This window comes from Marmota marmota, unplaced genomic scaffold (assembly GCF_001458135.2).
Source record: "Marmota marmota marmota unplaced genomic scaffold, marMar, whole genome shotgun sequence".
Classification (NCBI taxonomy): Eukaryota; Metazoa; Chordata; class Mammalia; order Rodentia; family Sciuridae; genus Marmota; species Marmota marmota.
In genome coordinates, this window is record NW_025999968.1 from 6,648,550 (window position 1) to 6,664,614 (window position 16,065).

The 16,065-nt window shown below is 35.1% G+C and overlaps 1 protein-coding gene across 2 annotated transcripts in view; it reads left to right on the forward strand.

Moving 5' to 3' along the window:
- Cd200r1 (CD200 receptor 1) overlaps positions 1-15,558 on the forward strand; it is a 24,640-nt gene extending 9,082 nt beyond the window's left edge. The window contains exons 2-7 of one of the 2 annotated variants that reach the window (XM_048803308.1): positions 5,860-5,910; positions 7,552-7,872; positions 7,993-8,241; positions 12,542-12,641; positions 13,150-13,213; positions 13,935-15,558. In XM_048803308.1, the coding sequence (XP_048659265.1) occupies positions 5,860-5,910; positions 7,552-7,872; positions 7,993-8,241; positions 12,542-12,641; positions 13,150-13,213; positions 13,935-14,060 (911 nt within the window). In that variant the 3' untranslated portion in view covers positions 14,061-15,558. The remainder of the gene's footprint in view (positions 1-5,859; positions 5,911-7,551; positions 7,873-7,992; positions 8,242-12,541; positions 12,642-13,149; positions 13,214-13,934) is intronic. The other variant, XM_048803309.1, reaches the window with a different exon arrangement.
- Positions 15,559-16,065: the final 507 nt, after the last annotated feature.

Genomic DNA, 16,065 nt, shown 5'->3' on the forward strand with positions numbered 1-16,065 from the left:
ATATATATAAAGGTACAGCAAGATGGCTCTCGTCAGCACTGTGATCTACCAGTTGATACAGATGTTATGATTATATTATCTTGGAAACTAGGATGAAATTTATTATTTACCAGGATTCTCTTTTGCTTTTGTAATTTTATTCACCCATTGATTATTATTCAGTTCTTGTATTTTAGAACTTATTACTTTCCTTAAACATGTCTCATATTTTCTTTTTATAAACCATGTGGCTATTTTATTTTTATCTCTGTGCTGTATCTGAAGAGTAGAATTATGTTATTAGCTAAGTAACCTTCAACATATTATTTCTTCTTTTATCAGTCTATTCATATCTTTTGTCCAATTTTCTTTCAATTGAATTGTCTATTTCTTTTTTATTGTTTATGTGTTTTCTGTACCATTCTTTCCTTTTTTTTGGGGGGGGGTGGGGAAATAAATGTGAAAAATTCTCCAGATTTTTGCTTGATAGCATTATTTAATTACTCAACTTCATTTTGGTCATACAGAAGGTTTGGTCATACAGAAGTTTTTAACTGAAGTTTGCAAGAAAACAGTTTTGAAATTTGAATGCTAGAACCACTAAATGAAGAAAGAAATAATCTTATTTATTTATTTATTTTCTTCATATAATGCCAGGATGTTTTCATAGATTTCAACATATATTTATTTGCATCCTGTATGTCAGAAGTAGTAAATTTATTAAATATTAAATAATAATAAAGATGACAATTTGTAAAGATCATAATAAGCAATAAGAATGAATTCTACTTAGCTTACTACTAGTTTAGAGGCTCCCAGACCTGTAAAGAAATATTAAAAGAAGTGTAAAAACTAAACTATAATACACTATTCTCTCTTAGGTTATATAGTTATCTTATGGAATCGTAGCGTTATTATTATTATTTTTTAGTCCACAGTTTCATCAGTTACCTAATTGTGTTGTTTGTATTCCATCAGAAGACCTGCAAATGAATGAAAGCACAGGACTTTTTTTTTTTTGCTTACTATCTCTAAACTTTAGTAATAATAAATAAATGTTAACAATGATATTAACTATTTTAGTTTGGCATAATCCATACTCTATTTGGTTAGTAACAGTTACTGAATCTGGAGTTGTTATTGGGAATGATGAAATTTCAGAAATACTATTTCTAGATTTTTTTTTTTTTTTAGAGTATAGCACACACAGTACAGCCTTTTACAACAGACGAAAACTGTTGAACATCACAAGAAAGTCACGCGCTGTTTCTGAGAGCCTTTCCTCTCGCTGGAGGAAGCTTCATGGAGTCTGGGTTTGCATAGTCATGGCTATGCAATGTCTGATGCGTGGGTGGTTAAGTGTTTGCTCAGGCGTGTGACAGTGATGACATGGAAAAGGAAACTTCTGTTGCTCAAAGTTACTGAGAGGTTTCACTAGTAGTAAAATTACAAAACATTCTTACATCTGCTGATGATTTTGACTTAAACGGAAAAGGAGTTTTTTTCTTTTTTTTAACATTATTTTCAGTGTCAGGAGTTTTTGTTTGTATTTTGTTTTGTGTTTGTGTGGATACACATTCTAATGTTATGTGTGTTAAATCCTCATGTTTCTGATACTACTTTTAATATCCCATGTTTTAAAAATGGAGTATGAATGAAACCTAAGAGTATTATCCTAGAGCACTTTTAAACAACCAAGTCTTAACGGGTGGGAGTGATTTGCCCCCACACATACCAAGCCTCCCCCATTATTGACATTCCCCCACTTGAATAGTACATTTGTTACAGCTGATAAATCTACACATTTGATACATCATCACTACACAGAGTCCTAGTTTGTTATGTGTTCAATCTTGTGTTTATATTCTATGGATCTGGATTAATGCTTAATTACATTTTTCTACCAGTATAGTATTGCATAGAGTAGTTTCACTATCCTAAAAATCTTTTTTTGCTTCATTTATTCATCTTACCTCTTACCCCTAGCAACTCACGATCTTTTACTGTTTTTATAGTTTTGCATTTTTTAGAATGCCATGTTGTTGGAATGATACAGTATGTTCCCTTTTCAGACTGGATTTTTTTTCCATTTAATAATATGCATCTAAATGTCTTCCATGTCTTTTCATGACTTGCTATTTCATTTCTTTTAAGTAATGAGTAATATTCTATTTTCTTTCATTCGATTATCCTTTCACCTACTAAAGAATATCTTGATGCTTCCAAGTTTTGAAAATTAGGAATGAAGCTGCTCTCAAGGGCTGGAGTTGTAGTTCAGTGCCTTGCTTGAGCCATTCCCTGGGTTCATTCCCCAGGACTACCAAAGAAGGAGGGGGAAGGAATAAAGCTGCTATTAATATCTGTGTTTAGGTTTTCATGTGGACATAAACTATGAAAGTAATTTTGTATCTGTGTTCATATCTGTATTTTCTGTAATCCCTTTTCTTATCTAAATTGCATTCGTGAGAACATCCAGTTGAAAAGCAATAATGAAAGTGATTGTCCTTACCTTGTTCCTGATCTTAGTAGGAAAGCTCTGTTTTCTCACCATTAATTATTATTGGCTTATTTATTGGTACCAGGAACTCAGGGGCACTCAACCACTGAGCCGCATCCCCACCTTATTTTGTATTTTATTTAGAGACAGGGTCTCACTTAGTTGCTAAGCACCTCACTGTTGCTGATTATGGGTTTGAACTCGTGATCCTCCTGTCTCAGCCTCAGGAGCCACTGGGATTGCTTTTTTTTTTTTTTAAATCATGAATAAGTGTTGGATTTAATTTAGTCAAGTGATTTTTCTACCTATATTAATATGATTATGTGATTTTTTTCTTTTTTAGTGATGTGATGATTTTTTAAATTGATTTAATTGATATTTGGATGTTGAACTAGCCTTACATATGTGGGACTAATCCCACTTGGTCATGGAGTATAATCCTTTTTACATTCTTGGATTTCATTTTCTAAAATTTGTAGAGCATTTTATATCTTCTAAAAGAGATTGCACAGAACCAGAATAATTTCTTCCTTAACTATTAGGCAGAATTCACCAGTGAACATTTCTTGGCCTGAATTTTTTTTTTTTTTTTTTGGTTTATAAGGTTACTAATTATTGATTCAACTTGTTTAATTTATATAAGCCTATTAAGATTGCCTATTTTTTCTTGTATGAGTTCTACAAAATTGTCTTTCATCCAAGTTATCCAATTTGTGGACATGGAGTTATTCATAATGTTCTTTTATTTTTCTGTTAATGTCCATATAATCTGTAATGATGTCCCCTCTTTCATTCATATATTATACCTTGCATGCTTTCTTTTCGTTAACTAGTATGGCAAGGGGCTTATCAATTTTATTGTTCTTTTCATAGAACAATCTATTAACAAATCTATGGTTTGTTAATTTTTTCTATTAATTGTTTTCCCAATTTCATTGATTTTGCTCTAATTTTATTATGTATTTTCTTCTGCTTCTTTTTTTTTGGGGGGGGGGGTTACCGGGGGTTGAACTCAGGGGCATTCAACCACTGAGCCACATCCCTTGCCCTATTTTGTATTTTATTTAGAGACAGGGTCTCACTGAGTTGCTTAGAGCTTCACTTTTGCTGAAGCTGGCTTTGAACTTATGATCCGCCTGCCTCAGCCTCTGGAGCCGCTGAGATTACAGGCATGCACCACTTTGCCTTGCTGCTGCCTTCTGCTTCTTTGAATTTAATTTCACCTTTTATTTATAGTATCCTAAAGTTGGAGTTTGGCTGATTTTACATCTTTTATCTCTAATATAGGCATTCAATGCTACAAATTCTGTGTAAACACAACTTTTGTTATTTCCCCCAAATTTGGAAAAGTTTATTTTCATTTACTTCAGAATATTTTTAAATTTGTGAGATTTCTGTTTTCATCCATGCATTATTTAGTATGTGTGGTATAATCTCTAAAATTGTGGGATTTTCCAGTTACCTCTCTGTTAATGATTTCTATTTTAATTTCACTGTGCTGAGAGCAGACATTGTATGATTTCTATTCTTTTATATTTGCTACTATATGTCCTATGGCTTCATAATGTGGTTTATTTTTGGTGCATCTGTTAGATGAGCTTGATGTGAATGTGGGCATAGAGTTATTCATAATGTTCTTTAGAGGTCCATTATGTCCAGTTGGTAGACAATTTTGTTAAGTTAAGCTAAATTCTGCCCATTTTATGCCTGCTGAATCTATTTCTCATACAGAGGTGTTGAAGTCTCCAACAATAATAGTGGATCATATATTTCTCTTGAAGTTATATCAATTTTTGTGTCATATGTTTTGATGCTTTTTTCTTAGGCACATACATGTTAAGGATTGTCATGTCATTTTGTAGAATTGACCCATTTATCATTATGTAGTTCTCTTTGTCTTCGATGACATTCCTTGGTCTTATCTCTTTTCTGCCCCAAGTTAATATAGCGATTACTGTTTTCTTCTGATTAGGGCTAGCACATGATATACCTTTCTCTCTTCATTTTAAACTATATGTGTCTTTATATTTATGGGGCATTTCTTATGGACAACATACAGGTTCATCTTGCTTTTTAATCCATCCTGATAAAATGTCCTTTAATTGGTACATTCAGACTATTGATATTCAAAGTGATTACTGATATATTTGAATTAATATCTATCATAGCTATTACTATTTTCTATTTGTTGCCCATATTCTTTGTTCCTTATATTTATTTTTATGCCTTTCATGGATTTTAATTATTTTGTATGATTTTTTTTCTTTTTTAGCATATCAGTTGTGCTTTTTTACTTGCAGGGGTTGTAATATATTTACAGTTGGTCCAAGTTCACTTTCAACCAATACAATAGTATTTCATGGGTAATATGAGGACTTAAAAAAAATAGTCTTAATTCTTCCAACCTGTCCTCTGTGTAATTGCTTTTAAAATAAAATGCTTTTTTTTTAAAAAAAACACAACAAAGTACATGTATAAAGACATGAATTGGTGTGAACATACTTTATATACAAAGATATGAAAAATTGTGCTCTATATGTGTAATGAGAATTGTAATGCATTCCGATTTGTGTATTAAAAAAATCAATTAAAAAAACCACTATCATGAAATTGAAAAATGAGGAATGGAATAGAAGATAAACATTTGCAATACATACACACAAAAATAAAATAAAATGCAATTTAGCAATCTTTCAGAAACTGAGTTTGAAGTTCATGAGGTCTAAATTGACTTTAAGCAATTCTATAGAACCCAAAGGAAGAAAAGCATGTGGGTCTCAGGAACTATTGAACTAGAAAGCTGAAGGCTATAAGGACTCTAATCTAGGTTCCTCCTTTTGATTCTGCATATTTTTCCTTTATTTTCTTCCAAAGTAGGGAACAATAGGGAAAGAAGAGGGATGGATTAACGCTTATCAATTCTGATTCTAAAATCCTTGAGGAAAGGGGCTCTGCTTTGTCCATTTGGGTGAGGTGCCTGTCATTGGACCAACTTTAAGTACGGAGTGGCACATGGGGAAGAGAGTTTAACCAGATCAGTTCATGTGAAATGCCTACACTGGATCAGTCCCCCAGGGGCTGAGAAGGGGGCTGGGAGTAGAAGAAGGGAGGCAGGGTTATCTTGTATAAAATGGTTGACAAAGTTAGGTATTTCATAAATGGAGACTCTTTAATAACTTATGAGTATCACTGTCAAGATAGTACCATGATTTTACCCCTACGTGGCACACTTCTAATTTCTATTTTGCAATGATTTCTGTGTAATTTTAGTGATGGTTAACTGATTGTCTTTCCTGTAAATGAGACTTTTTTGAGAGATAATAGATCCACATATTTGAGAATATAAAATTCATTTAATTTATGCCTCTCTAAATATTTTCTAGATTCAAGTAGTTCATGCGTGGATGGAAATCAGACATTATCTCCTACAGAAGGTAATGTGCTTCCTTATCGAGGGCCAGCATTGAGGGGTTGAACTTTGTTAGTTACAGTGGCTGATGGCCTGACAGTGGCCAGCCTCATGTCTAACTATAGAATATGGTGATCTCAGTGCTGTGGTGTGAGGTACCCCGATGATCCAACCACTGCTTGCTTCCCCAAACAAGGCTCAGTCTTACTTGCCTCTACAACTTTGTCAAGTTGGAGTGGTGGAAAGAACATGGGTTGAACTTCCTCTCAACCCTAAGTTCAAGTCCTCTCTCTTTCTTCATCTAGTTATGTGATCTTTAGCTGACCATGAATACCCAGAAGAGACAAGTGACCCTATAATGGAAAGGAGAGATGTTGTTGAGTACAGAGTTTAGCACAACCAAGGTTCATTCACATAAAAAGTTTGTCCCACCATAGCTGCTTCTGCCCATGTTAAAGTGATGATGACATTGACCTCACCTTTGTTAGAGATGAGCTATGGCAGATGCATTGGTTGAGTAATCATCTCTCGGCAAACCACTCTCAGTCATGGACAGCTCATGTTGGTTTATGAGAAGTGTGAGGGTCTGTGTTAAAAATTGCTTGAAGGTCACAGAGCTTAATTTTTTCCTTTAAAAGAGGTACAAAAGAATCTACTTTTGTATTAAATCTGATAACTAGATTGAACATACAGAAACCAAATCTGTGATCAAAATTTACTTAAAAGCAATTGCAGGCAGGCCAGCTGCACTCTCTGGAAGTGTATGTTTAACTGAACTGCAAGAAAGCGAAAATTATCTAAAGGCTGTATTTGACAATATAACACCTTGGCAATCCAAAAACAATTTTTTTCTTTGTTTCTTAATTTATATGCCACACTGTTTTTTCATCAGAAATAAATATTTTTAGACATCTCTTATCACTAGACATCATCATTTTTAATTTTCATGTAATTACTAATTTGATGAAACAGCAGATTATTCTAAATTCTGTTAATTCCCCTGACCTTTTTATTGCCCGAAAACATAAAGTTTCTGGCTAGTTCAACCTGAATTCCATTTGAGTTACTTTTAATGAAACTACCATATACTTTTCACATCTGTGTCAACAGTTAAGGATTGGCATTTAGATTTGAAGTTACTGATATTTTTTACTTATCAAAACTCAAGGGGAGACAGCCATATGACCAATTATTCCATCATAAATTATATGATAAATCCAACATTGCTCATCACCAAAACATTAGATTTAGGACACTGCTTTTGTCATTTAATCTATAATTCTCTTTTTTGTCTGTTTCTATATACCAAAATTCTGATCTAATTCCAATATTCTCATAATGAATATTCTTTCTACATTAATGAATAAATTAGAATAAATTGGTCAACATTTGGATTTGGTTTGATACATTATATATTTTTGTGAAAGTTAACTTATTGTGTAAATCTGGAATAAGATCACCAGGAAAGCAAGGTTCTAGTACAACTTTATGTAATCTTCCGTGAGGCAGGGTTATCTTGTATAAAATGGTTGACAGTTAGGTGTTTCATAAATGGAGACTCTTTAGTAATTTATGAGTACCATTGTCAAGATAGTACCATGAAAAATCGAAAACACAAAGTTCTTTATCAAGGCTTTCTTTTCTCATTCTCCTTGTGTGTGTCCAGATAACACTTGGCTGGCTGTGCAGATGGGTACAAAGGCTGTGCTCTGTTGCCCTCATATTCCACCAACATCAGTGTTGATACTAACATCATGGAAAATACACCTCAGAGACAAGCCTTTGTGCACCATTTCCCTCAACAGAGAAACAAATGAGACCGGGAAAAACAACTGTACTGATGGGAGAATCTCCTGGGCCTCCAGACCTGACCAGAATCCTGAACTTCAGATCCATCCAGTGTCCATCTCACATGAAGGGGATTACAGGTGTGAAATGGGAACAACTGATGGAAATTTTGAACGTACATATCACCTCCAAGTGTTAGGTAAAGAATGTTGTCTACTGTGATATTTTGGGTTACTGGATTTGTGACTGAAACAGATGTCTCTGTAATCCCATAACCGTATGTTGAGACTGAAGCATGATTTCCCTTCCATCTCTGCAGTGCCCCCTGAAGTGACCCTGTCTCCGGGGAAGAATAGAACTTTGGAGTGCAAAGCAATTGCAGGAAGGCCAGCTGCACAGATTTTTTGGGCCCCAGAGGGGGATTGTGTCACTGGGAAAGAATACCAGGACAATGGCACAGTGACGACCAGGAGTAGGTGCCATTATCCAGATGGCAATGTGTCCACCGTGACCTGCTTGGTCTCCCACCTGACTGGCAACAGGAGTCAATCCATAGATCTGCTTCCTGGTTAGTAATTCTAGTTTTTTCCCCCCATTCTTTTAGAGGCATTATGTCAGAAAGGAAAAAAGAATGTACAGAGAAATTTCATTTATAGATACTCCACTTTAGCCTCCACTTTAATCTCTGGTTTCCAAAATAAAAAGATAGGTCTAGAAGAATATCACATACATTGTTGTAAAAAGCAATATTTTAGAATATAGTTTATTCTACTTTTAAAGCTCACTTCTATGCTGATCATAAATCGGGTTGAGTAGTATATTTTTAAAAGAACACACATGTACTTAATTGAAGTATTTCATTCTCCCTTCCCAGACCACTGACGGTCAGGCTTTCCCTCTGAGGCAGGAGACTGGAGGGTTATTTTCTGAAGGCACTTTTCAGAGCCCAGCCCTCCCTCTAGTATTGCTCTGCAGTCTGGCACCTCATCTCCACCCTCCATGATGTCTGGATCCTTGACTCTAGATCACCTTCACCTTCTGAGACCAGACGCCCCTTTTACTGTTGGGGAAGAGTGTGGCAGGGCACTTGGCAGCTTACCTGTTCTTTTTCTTTTTTTTTGAGAGGGGTACTGGGCACTGAACTCAGGGACACTTGGCCCACTGAGCCACATTCTCAGCCCTATTTTGTATTTTATTTAGAGACAGGGTCTCACTGAGTTGCTTAGCGCCTCGCTGTGCTGAGGCTGGTTTTGAACTCCTGATCCTCCTGTCTCAGCCTCCTGAGTGTCTGGGATTACAGGTATGCACCGCTGTGCCTGGCTGCAGTTTATCTGCTCTAACACAGACTTTCAGAGATACTCCCAACTTTTAGCCCTACACTTTAGTCCCCTGCCAGTTACTACTTTTTCTATTGCTTTTACACATTTATCTCTTTTTAAAGCTCTATTTTATTTGTAATTGACATAATAATTTTATACATTTATGGGATATAAAGTGATAAATTGATACATCTCTACATTGTGAAATGATCTTTCACAGTAATTAGCATATCTCTCAACTCAAATATTTATCTTTTATTCATGGAAAGACCATTTTTAAATCCTCTAGTGATTTTAGAATATTTGATGCTTTCTATTCTTTCTGGAGGTTTGTGGGCACTAAGATTTTCACTTATTTCACTGTTTAAATCATTTGCAATTCTTCCAAAAACAGGTTGTAATCTTTCATCTGTTCTTGTCTTCATTCCTGTTCTCTTTGTCTTTGGAAGTCTATATTTTAAACCTTTTCTTACTGATATTTTAGTAAGTTTTAAGAAGGGAGAAGAGCAAAGTCTGTGTTTAAATCACAATTTTTCAATATTCATTCCTGTTTTGTTTTAAAAGAGTCTAGTAGTATTTATTGAGAAGAGTAATTGTGTCTCAGTGGTACATAAAATCCACTGTCCAGTGTTATGACAAGATGCCATATTTATAGAATATAGAATTGAAGGGACCATCTAGTTCAAACTTCCATACAGTGCAAAGATCTAGTCTGCCTTGCTTGCACATCCAGTAAGAGATAGCTCATTAGTTTGGAAAAGAGAATTTCAAAAACAATGTTATTGTTTTAACAATAAAAGCCAAGTATTCTTTTTCAAATAAAATACTGAGAAGTTCAACTTTTAAAAACGTGAATTATTGAAGGAAGTTGAAGGGACTGGACCCCAGCCTGCTCAGCCTCTACTTCCTCCTCTTTCTGCTGCCCTCAAGCCACATTCATGAAACACAGGAGCACAGTTTTGCAAATAGTGCTTCGTTTTTTTTTTTTTGTTTTGTTGTTGTTGTTTTAATTAGTTATACATGACAGCAGAAAGCATTTCAACTAATTGTACACAAATGGAGCACAATTTCTTACATCTCTGGCTGTACATGATGCAGAGTCACACTGTTTGTGCAGTCATACATGTACATAGGCTAATAATATCCATCCCGTTCCACCACCCTCCCTACCCCCAAACCTTCTCCCCTCCCCTCACTTCCCTCTGTTCAATCCAAAGTTCCTCCATTCTTCCCTAGCTCCTCCTCCTCCGCCCCCCAGTATGGATCAGCATCCACATATCAGAGAAAATATTTGACCTTTGGTTTTTTTGGGATTGGCTTATTTCGCTTAGCACGGTATACTCCAACTACATCCATTTACCTGCAAATGCCATAATTTCATTATTCTTTAAGGCTGCATAATATTCCATTGTGTATATATAACTGCATTTTCTTTATCCATACATCTGTTGAAAGGCACCTAGTTTGGTTCCTTAGTTTAGCCATTGTGAATCGAGCTGCTATAAACATTGATGTGGCTGCATCACTGTAGTATGCTGATTTTAAGTCCTTTGGGACTGGGATAGCTGAGTCAAATGGTGGTTACATTTCAAGTTTTCTAAGGAATCTCCAGACTGAAAACAATGCTTCTTGATCTGGCAATTTGTTTTTTGACTTGTGCAGTTCAACTGAGTTATACTGTGGCCCGAAGCTAACAGATAATTTAAGGTTGCTACTTTACCTTCATCTTAGTTTCAATGCCTGAGAAGAAAGGTGACTTTAGAATTAGGGTTCTTTTCCCAATTACCTTCCTTTATAATGAACCATTTTTTCCCGAATGCTGAAGGTGAGAAGCATTCTGCTCTTACTATAACAGTGATATCTAAATTTTGTATCTTTCTAGGAATTCATTATTTGTGAACCTTAAGACAGCAAATCTTCACTAAGATTATGTCTTTCTGGAAGCTCTAAAGTCTAAGCTGATAAAACAATTTAATTATAATAATTATTTGAACTATCAGAAGTGTTTAAAATAAAATTAAAAAATGAATTTCATGTACTTTGAGACATCATTGAACGACATACATATTGTATACTTGAATTGATTTTATTTTTTAGAGCACTTTAGGTTCAGAGAAAATTTGGGTGGAAATACATAAAATTTTCATATAACCCCTGGTCCACCCAGGCACAATCCCCCCTACTATAGGCATCCCAAACCACGTATTATATTTATTACCATCCATGAACCTACATTGGCATACTACCCAAAGTCCACAGTTCATATTAGGGTTCACTCTTGATGGTGTACGTTTTATGAGTTTGGACAAATGTATATTGCCATGTATAGTCTGACTGCTATAAAAATCCTCTGTGCTTCCTCCTTGCCTTCTATTCCTGGCAATCACTGATCTTTTTATTGATTCTGTTATAGTTTAGATATGAGGTGTCCCCCAAAAGCTCATGTGTAAGACAATGCAAGAAAGCTTGGAGGTGAGGTATTTGGATTATGAGACCCTGACTTAATCAATGCATTAATTCCTAAATAGGTATTAACTGGGTTGTAACTGTAGGCAAGTAGGGTATGGCTGGAGGAGGTGGGTCATTGGGGCATGCCTCTGGGTATATTTGGTCCATGATGAGGGGAATCTCTCGTTCTCCTTCCTGGTTGCAATATTCCCATCTGCTTCCCTCCTCTACACCCTTCCACCATGATGTACTGTCTCTTGTTCAGACCAGAGCAATGCGGTTGTCTGTCTATGGACTGAGACCTCTGAAACCTTGAGCACCCAAATAAACTTTCCCTCCTCTGATTGTTCTTGTAAGGTCTTTTGGTCACAGCAGTGAAAAAAAAAAAAAAACTAAATCAGTCTTCTCAGATTTGCCTTTTCTAGAATACCATATAGTTGGAATCATATAATAAGTAGACTTTCAGTTTGGCTTGTTTCACTTAATAGTATGTGTGTTAGTCAGCCTTTTATCCTTGTGACCAAAATACCTGACAAGACCGACTTAGAGGTGCAAAAGTTTATTTTTGCTCATGGTTTCAGAGACGTAGTCCATGCTTGGGGGTTGCATTCCTCTGGGCCCACAGTCAAGTGAAGCATCATGATGGAAGGGCAGCAAGGAGGAAAGCTGCTGAGTTCATGGCAGCCAGGAAGCCGAGGGTGGGGGAGGGCAGGGAAGGAGGAGAAAGAGAAGAGAAAAGAGAGGAAGCAAGGGAGGAGTCCAGGGGGATAGGATAGAGTCCTCAAGGGCTCACCCGCAGGAATCCACCTTCCCCAGGCATTCCCCACCTGCCTCAGTTATCTCCAAGTTCATCTGTTCAAATTAGAATGCACCAATTAGGTTACCGCTCTCATAATCTGATCATTTCACCTTTGAATATTTTTATATTAACATAGGAGCTTTTGGGGGAATACCTCATATGCAAACCATAACAATATACACTTAAGTTTTCTTCATGTGTTTTCATGGCTTAGTAGCTAATATATTTTTTAATCACTGAATAATATTCCATTATCTGAATTTGCCACATTTGAATCATACATTTTTCTGTCTATGTTGCAGGTGCCAAAGGAACAGAAAAACTGTATTATCTATACATCTTCATCCCTGTTATTTTGGTCATTGGGGGATTCATTTGTTGTTTGAAAATCAGCGGTTACAGGTATTGACTGATGAATGTTTTTCTGGTCTTAGCTTTATTGGACCAGAAAAGAGTCAGACATACAGAATTGACAGACTGGGTAACTTAGAATATTAATAGCCTTTCTCTCATAGTCAAAAAGAGTCTTTTGGAGGTGTTAGATATGTATACTTTGAAGAGTACTCAGGCATGCAAGCATGGGGAATTAGGCTATTTAGGGCAGGATCTTGGGAGACACAGTGCATATAAATTTTTTTATTTATGAAAATAATTATAATAGTTCCTTTAATGTACCCAAAAATGTGCCACACATATTCTATTGCTTCAAGTTTCTGTTGCATAATTTTACTTCCTTTTCTAAAATTCAGAATTTTCTCGATTGAGTGTATTAAGCACAAGCAGTATTCTTCATTCATTTCTGGTAGTTCATTCCCAATTTATTTTGGTTTCTATCAAAATGAACTTTGGTATACTTTTTGGCTTTTGCATTTTTCAATCTAAACAATGACATTTTCTGCATTCATTTCAGCTTATTTCATCTTTATAGAAAATGTAAATTGAAAAAACCAGAAGCTACTACAGTTGTTGAGGAGGTAAGATAAGACAAAAAAGAATATTTACAAGCTTTTAAGGTGCATAGTCTGAAAATTTAGCAACATCATTTGTAATTTACATCCGTTGAGTTTCCATCAAAACTAAAAAATCTCTGATTTTACAATGCTGATATTTAGGTGTACTTATTTTTGTTAATTATCTATCAAGCACTATTTATGCATCACCCAAATCCACATTTTCATCTCATAAACTATATCCTAATCATATAATATTTGCCTCCTGTGGACTTTGAAGAAACTGAGTTGTTGTTTCCTTTCCCATGGAACCATCTGTAATTGTTGACTTCCCTTTTTCAAGACAATTATCATTTCCTGTAAAACCTATCTTGCTCCTTAATTTCTTGTATGCAGTAGCTTACTAAGTCTTTAACTCTCTCCTTTGAGAAGTACTTATTATAACTCTAACTACCATGTATAATACTTTAATAAAAAAAGAAAAACACTTCTTATGTCACTCCAGTGTCTATTTCTTCTTCCACATAGCTATCACCTCACACACAGATGTAAGTAATCAACAAATACTTTTTGATAGGGTATTAGAGCAAGACCTTGCTCCAATGTTCATGTAAACTCAGAGACACAAATATAAGCACTATTGATATGCACTAAAGCTGTGGGCATCTGTTAGAAAAAATGCAGGTAATTTCTACAATGATTTCTGGGCTTTCTGAACTGATTTTGACTTTGACTTCTTTCTTAGGATGAAATGCAGCCCTATGCCAGCTACACAGAGAAGAATAATCCACTTTATGATACTATAAACAAGGTGGAGATACCTCAGGTGTCACAAAGTGAAGTTGATGGCACGGGCCTCCATACTTTATAAATTATTGGACTCTAACACCAGGAAAAACAAGTCAAGATACAGTCCAACTACTGTTTGGCTTTTCTTACAGTTCTTGAACAGAAGACCTGTTTTAAAATTAGTCTTTCTAAGGTTCTTGGAGGACAGAGGTTTTCTAATGAATTTGCATGTCTATCTTTCTGCAATTGGAATTTTAGACTCAGCTGCTATTTTTTGAAGAACTGACATTATTATCACAAAGAAAGTGCATGCTCATGATAACATTTGAATGGTGCAATACAATGAATAGTGAAATGTTTCCTCAAGAAATAATTTTCCAGAAGGAAGAATCATCAATAGTTTTTTATGTATTCTTCTAGAAATTTCTATGTACATATGACATGTGTATATGCCTGTGGTGGTTGTATGCATTTATATGTCATTTTACATATGTTTTTGTACAATATGTATATACATATATATTTACACATTTCTTGTCAAGATACAAATGGGAACATACTGTAATGCTGTTATATTCTTATAAAAAGCTAATAATGCAAACTTAGAGATCTTTTCTTATCAGCAGAAGCAAAGCTACCTCATTCTTTTGTAATGACTACATAAATTCCACTATATGATAATTTAATTAGCCCCTGCCCTAGCAGTGAACATTTAGATTGTTTTAAGTTTTGTTTGTGGTATAAACAATATAATGTCAAATGTTTTATCTGGATATATCTCTTTGCATTTGTTTAAGTGTGTCTGTGAAATAATTTTCTTGAGTGCAATTGGTGGATCAATTGGTGTTCATTTTTATGTCAAATTGTATGAACTTACTTTCCTTTCAACAGTGTTTGTGCCATTCCTAATACTCTTATTGTGATAAGAGAAATTCTCAATTCCTCAGTTCCATTTTTTTCTTTTCATTAACCAGTGGTCTAATATGACATAAAATTATAATAAGAATCATACCTTTTAATAATAAATTTGTATTTTTTCATGTTTGCAAAGAAGAAAACACACGTGAAAACTTTGTATTCTTCTGAACATATTGTATCTCTAGATAAGTGTTGATACCTAATGCCTAAATTTTGTAGACATTATAAATTGGCATTATGTATTTTTATGCTGTGCATTTTATTCTGATATATTTATCAAATAACAAATGTCTATGGATGATATAATCAGCTAAATATGCTATGGAGGACTTGGGGAATCTGTATGCTAAGAGAATGGTCATAGAATGCATGACCCTTGGGCTGGGGATATAGCTCAGGTTGGTAGAGTGTTTTCCTTGCATGCAAAAGGCTCTGGGTTCAATCCCCAAGACTACAAAAATAACAACAAAAAAATTACACAATCCTCCTATTTTTCCGTGGAGCAAAATGTTTGGAATATGTATATTGATTATTTTTAATATCATGAACAATATTTTAGCTATAAAAATTATGAAGAATAAGCCTGGTTACTCCATAGCAGGACAAACATTAAAAGATTTTTCATCATGATATGATAGAAATTAAAACAAAATCAGTTGTTTCATCTGAGTCATTTAAGACAATTATTTGGTTGTTAATATGTTTTCCTCCCTTCAGACATTTAGTTATTTTAGGCTTTATCATTAAAGGGATTTGTAATCTATTTAAGGACATGGACACATGATACTTTCATCAAACCATTTTGACTTCACCAAAGAAAACTCTAGTCCATTGTTTTTGCTTAGAAATATTGTCGAGCAGTGTTTAGTCAGCTTTTTCACTGTTGTGACTAAAGGATCTGACCAAAACAACTATAGAGGAGGGAATGTTTATTAGAGGACTCACGGTTTCAGAGGTCTTAGTCCATAGAGTGCTGATTCCATTTCTCCGAGCTTGAGATGAGGCTGAACATCATGGCGGAGTGTGTGGCAGAAGGGAGCAGCACACATCATGGTGATCAGGAAACAGAGAGAGACTCCCGCTTGCCAGATACAAATATATACCCCAAGGCCACGCCCCAATTCCCACCTCCTCAGATGCACACTACCACTTCAGTTACCACTAAATTA